Source organism: Crocuta crocuta, unplaced genomic scaffold, assembly GCF_008692635.1.
Source record: "Crocuta crocuta isolate KB4526 unplaced genomic scaffold, BGI_CrCroc_1.0 scaffold834, whole genome shotgun sequence".
Taxonomy (NCBI): Eukaryota; Metazoa; Chordata; class Mammalia; order Carnivora; family Hyaenidae; genus Crocuta; species Crocuta crocuta.
In genome coordinates, this window is record NW_027527127.1 from 172,525 (window position 1) to 178,721 (window position 6,197).

The following is a 6,197-nucleotide window of genomic DNA, read 5'->3' on the forward strand; positions in this document are numbered from 1 at the left end:
AGATAGTTCTTTTCCATGGAATTTTTCTTCAACTTCCTTATTTTTTTTAAGTTCATTTATTTATCTTTGAGAGAGACAGAGGCAGCATGAGCGGAGGAGGGTCAGAAAGAAAGGGACAGAGAGAATCTCAAGCAGGCTCCCCACTGTCAGCACAGAGCCCAATGCGGGGCTCAAACTCACGAAATCATGAGATCATGACCTGAGCCGAAACCAAGAGTCAGATGCTTAACCAAATGAGCCACCCAGGCTCCCCTCTTCAACTTCTTAATATCATTTGAGCAGTTTTGTCAAACAATTGAAATACGATACCTAAAAAGAAAAAAAAAAGTCATTTACTGAATGTATGGGTGCTATGTGAAACACTTAATGTGGTGTGGTCATTTGTAAACTGAGAACAATAATTATTCAAAAGCCTTAAGAGTGATTGCTTTTAAATGTGCTAGTTGTGCATTCCAGCCACAAGTTGTGATCTACACTTGAAAACACAAGAAGAACTTTAATAAGTTAAAAAAGAACAATAATCCTTTTCTAGAATCTCTTTTTAGTGATACCGTATAAAGAGTGCTAAGTGGGGTACAGACCCAGTCAGCCCCCATTCAAATCTTAAGTCTGGATCTGAGGAGGGAGGTCAATCAGTATGTGCGCTTGATGAAGGAGACTCTTACTTGTACTGTGACCTTAGGAAAGTTACCTAACCACTGATCTTCAGTTTTCCCATGTGAAAAATGGGGCTAAGAGAACATACTTCACATGATTGTTAAGTGGAGTCAGTCACCCACAGAAAGCGCTTAGCACAAAGCCTGCTACACAGAAGTACCCAATAAATACCAGCTATTATTATTGTTGTTGTTGTGATTATTACTATATTGTGTTGTTACGATCTGTGCCTTTCTAAACTTCACAATGGATTTGAGGCTTTTACAATGAAAAACAAATATATAAAGCCCAAATATAACATGTGATAATCATGAAATCAAAAATAAAAAAGGCATAGGGACGCCTGGGTGGCTCAGTCAGCTAAGCGGCCAGCTTCGGCTCAGGTCATGATCTGACGGTTCGTGGATTCGAGCCCCGTATCGGGCTCTGTCCTGACAGCTCAGAGCCTGGAGCCTGCTTCAGATTCTGTGTCTTCCTGTCTCTCTGACCCTCCCCTGCTCACAATGTCTCTCTCTCTCTCTCTCTCTCTCAGAAATAAATAAAACATTAAATAAATTTTTAAAAAGGCATAATAAATCTATATGCTAAACTTCTGGCTAAATAAAGCTAAAGAATTAGGCTCCAGACAAAGCTCTGTATTCTCTGCTATCTAGGAAATAAAGCAAACAATGGTATATGTCACTTTCACAATCTAGAGAAACATTTTTTAAAGGTATATTCATTCCATTAAGGTGCCTGGGTGGTTCAGTTGGTTAAGTATCTGACTTTCGCTCAGGTCGTGATCTTGTGGTTCATGAGTTCAACTCCTGTATGGGGCTCTGTCCTGACAACTCGGAGCCTAGAGTTTGTTTTGGATTCTGTGTCTCCCTTTCTCTCTGCCCCTCCCCTGCTCATGCTCTGTCTCTCTCTCTGTCTCTCTCTGTCTCTCTCTCAAGAATGAATGAATAAATAAATAAACAATAAAAAAATAAATAAAGGTATGCAGAGCAGGCCACCCCAAAATATGTTACTTTGGCATACTGGTTATTTTGAATTTAAGTTACTTAAATGTAAAAAGGGCACTCTGACCCTCCTTTGTCTCTCCTAAGTCACCCATGTAAAAAGTGCCCTTACTGTACCAGGAGGTAAATAGACATCCTTATCACCAGAGAGAGGGATTCAGGGCCTAGAAGGCTGTCTAAACAAATCTTTTTACCAATTTACCTTACTGCCCCAAGACCAAACTGCTTTGTCTTGCAAATGCTTCACAGATTTATTGCTTCTTTGCCTAAAATGTATAAAAGCTACCCGTTTTGGTCACTTCTCTGAGGCTCATATTTCTGTGAGCTTCCAAACATATGAATTAAACTTGTTTTTCTCCTGTTCGTCTGTCTAACATCAATTTAATTCTTAGACCAGCCAGAAAATCCTTGAAGTACAGAGGAAAGATTTTCCTCCCTAAAAGCTGTGTTACAGACTGAATGTTTACATCTCCCTCTCCCCACCTCAAGATCCACATGATGAAATCTTAATCCCTAGTGTAATGGTGTTAGGCCTCCTGGAAGTGATTAGGTTATAAACGTGGAGCCCTCATGCATGGCATTAGTAGCCTTAGAAATGAGACTTCCAAAACTCCCTTGCCCTTGTTGCCAAGTTACACACAGCAAGACAGACATTTATGAACCAGGATGTGGGTCCTCACCAGACACCGAATCTACCACTGCCTTGATCTTAGGCTTTTCAGACACTAGAACTGTGAGAAATAAATATCAGTTGTTCATAAGCCAGCCAGTCTATTGTGTTCCCTCACAGCAACCCAAACACACTAAGACATATTGCAAATGCTAGCCTTTCTTACAGAATCCCTAGTGTAAAGATATCCTGTTAACTAGGATCACAGAAACAATGATTCTTATTTCCAAAGACGTGACCATGAACCCCTTTTCACAAAGTACCTATTAATACCCCAGAGACTTAATCTTCTGAACATGACTTGGAAGGTATTCTTGGTAGAAAGCCTAAGTATTTATCAGTAAGACAAATTATCAAACTTTTTTTCCTACTGGTCTTTCTTATGAAATAAATATACTGTTGGAAGTTTTTGCCAAAGTAGAATTAATATAATAAATGATTTCATCTATGGCAGTTTCTATAGTAAATTAAAAAAAAAAATCTGAAGTGCTATAAGGCAAATAAAATCAAAAGAATGTAGCCTGCGTCCGTTGTTGTGATCTCAATAATAAAATATCCTTAGCCCCACGTGTCTTAACTTTGATTTGCACAGGAAACATCCGAGAAATGTTCAAGGTGGGGTCTGAGAATCTCCACTTCTAACAAAATCTCAGTGATGCTGATGCTGCTGAACCGGAGACCGCAGTTTGAATGGCAAGGCCATAGTCTATTCTTTCCTCATAGCAACTTCCAGAGCCAATTCTCAAATTTGTAACAAAGAAAACATAAGAGACACCATCTTCAGACACTGTGTCCAAAAAAGAGCAGATAAGCTTTTCATGTCCCTTTTTCTTAAATCATACGTAACCTTTTGCTGAGGGGGGGAACATTACGACAGAGTCCACTTTTTACCAGGAGAGAAACTAAGTTGTTTTCTGATGCTTTTGCCTGAAATCAAGTGTAGCCTTCAAAACTGTAGAGGAAAAAAATTGTCAGCAGGAGTCTTGAACTCTCTACCATCAATGGTATCCTGCCAGGTTTTGTCTCTTTCCTTCCTGCAGCTATAAATCTTCTTTCTTTCCTGGCTCATCTGTGTCAGGTCCTTCCTTCCGCCCTTCACAGCTAAAGCCACTGATACTTTCTTCTTCTGAAAGACACTGAGTTTTAATACCGAGGGCAATATAATAGGAGGCGAAAATTACTCCTAGCAGCTGTGATGGACTATAGATGGCCACAAAATTCCCTGACACTTTTTTCATCAAGAAGCAGCCTCTAACTCTCCTCCCCTTGAAGCTGGGCTAGTCTTGGTGACTTGCCTCAAATGCAGAACACAATGAATGTGATATTATGGGTCTTTCAAGGTTAGGTCATTAATAGTAGCCTTTCGATTCTTTTTGGGTTTCCAGAAATACTTTCTCTGGGAGTCGTAAGTTGCCGTGTATGCAAAGTAACTACACTGAAACCATCATGCTGGGAAAAGCCGTGGGTCCGTGCTCTGGTTGACAGGCCCTGCTGAGCTCAGCCTTTCAGCTCTCCTCACAAAGGCACTCTACATGTGCATGAAGCTGTCTTGGACCCTCCAAGCCAGCCCATCCACTCTCAGAATACAGCCAATTGACATCAACTGATACAATATAGAGTAAAAGAATCAGTGAACTGAACCCTCCCAAATTTCTGATCCAGAAAATCCTGAGATAAAGTAATTGTTATTTTAAGCCACTATATTTGTAATATTTTGTTAGAAAGCAATGGAAACTCAGAAAAATACTCTAGGATCTCCCCTGAAAGAAGACATGGCCCTGCATCACAGTCCTCTTGACCGAGACATAAATATTTTGCCTCTGTGGACTGTTCTCCTGGACATTCATCCTGCTGTTGCCTAGGTTTCTATTTAACAGATTACCCTGTCTCCCAGCATTCAGTCTCCTCTTAGCTTCATCTACTTTTCCTCCCTTACTTCCAGTCTACACTACTAAAATCCCAGGATGCTTTCGACCTGCTTATAAGAACCTCCCCCAAAGGTTTTCTGGGCACCTTTCCCTTCTTCTCAGGAGAGAAGTTTTTCCTTATCTCTGCCAGTTTACCTACTTCTAATCTCACCTGATTGTTCCAATATCTGTATATGTGGTGCTACAGTGAGCACTAATCTCTGTTTAATACAATGCCAGGCCTAGGTGTAAGTGCCAAAGAATGAATGAATGACGACTGGATGAAGGAGTGAGTGGATGGGTGGATGGGATGGGTGAAGTCAGAGGTTATGGTCTACCACTCCACTGAAATCAGAACTCATCGATACAATCAGAAAACGTGAATGGTCTTTCCTCGGTCCCTAATTTAATTTCTATTAATCACTTCCTGTGGCCAATGTTGTCACCTACTTCTTAAAAACTACTTCCCTTTTTGGTGTCTCTGGGATCACATACTGTTTACAATTTCCTGATATTTTCATGGACCCTTCTTTGTGAGCTTCTCTCTATCTGCCCTTATTTTATTTTAAACCTTCTTTATTTTTTTAAATTTATTTTTGAGAGACAGGGAGAGACAAACTATAAGCAGGGGAGGGGCAGAGAGAGAGAGAGGGAGACACAGAATCAGAAGCAGGCTCCAAACTCCAAGCTGTCAGCACAAAATCTGACACAAGGCTCAAACCGTGAGATCATGACCTGACTCGAAGTCATATGCTTAACCAACTGAGCCACCCAGGAGTCCCTGCCCATATTTTAAATGCAAACTCTTCTCGGGGCGCCTGGGTGGCTTAGTCGGTTAAGCGTCCGACTTTCACCTAGGTCATGATCTCGCGGTTCGTGGGTTCGAGCCCCGCGTCGGGCTCTGTGCTGACTGCCAGCTCAGAGCCTGGAGCCTGTTTCAGTCTGTGNTGCTTCTCGCTCCCTTTTCCTTTGAACTGTGTGCAATATACTTTTGACATTTCATCTCCCAAATGGCTTCAACTCCACACACTGCCCCCAAATTAGTTATCTTTAATTACGGCATCTTGCCTGTATTACTACCTGGGTGGTACACACATCAAATTCTCACACTGATGTCCCTCCTCAGATCTTGACATACATTTGCCAGGATTGTTGGAAATCTTTACTTGGACATCTCACCAACACATCAAATCCAATGTATACTAAATACAACTCATCACCTCTCCATAATCGTGCTCCTTGGCCATATTCCCAATCCTATCCAATGACACCGCCATTCTCTAGATTTTTAAGTTATTTTTAATTCATTCTTTCAGACACTTAACTGCATTAGTGCTAAGCCCTATTTACTCCAGATCCAAAATGTCACCTAAACTCTGGAATGGTCTTCCCACCTATAATATCCAAACTCTGCTTACTATCCAATTCAGTCTATACCATACAGCCAGAGTCATATTCCTAAACCCTGCTTGAAATTATTCCAACCACAGTTGCCCAGTGGTTCTTACTCACCCAACAGATCCCATGTGGGTGGTCTGTCCTTAGTGGTTTTTCCTCTCCTTCAACACTCTTCTTTAAGATTTTGTCTCCATGAATTTGTTCTTGATGTCCAACCATTTGCCTTATGCTTCCCTTACCTTCTACTCCATAAAAAATTAATCTCCCCCATTCTTCTATTATGTCAGTCATTTGTTCATGTGATTTAGGAATAATCATTACTTGACTGAATCAAAGTTAGTGTGTATGTATGTGCATCTCCCCAACATATTATGAAGTCTGAGCTGGCAGAAATTATTATTTTAATTTTTTATTCCCTACTACAACTATCACTGTATATTACACACAGAAAATGCTCAGTACACTTGTGTTGAATTTGAAGCTGCTGAAAACTTCATCAGTTTTCAGCTACATTCATTTCTTTTTTTCTTTTCTTTTCTTTTTTTTTTTTTTACTGAGTTGTAA

General features: G+C 40.5%; 1 protein-coding gene across 1 annotated transcript in view; it reads right to left on the reverse strand.

Annotated features, from left to right (window-relative positions):
• LOC144221774 (dystrophin-like) overlaps nucleotides 1–5,512 on the reverse strand; it is a 150,420-nt gene extending 144,908 nt beyond the window's left edge. Inside the window, exon 1 of the mRNA XM_077752330.1 lies at nucleotides 5,456–5,512. Within this exon, the coding sequence (XP_077608456.1) occupies nucleotides 5,456–5,512 (57 nt within the window). The remainder of the gene's footprint in view (nucleotides 1–5,455) is intronic.
• Between the last annotated feature and the right edge of the window lie 685 nt (nucleotides 5,513–6,197).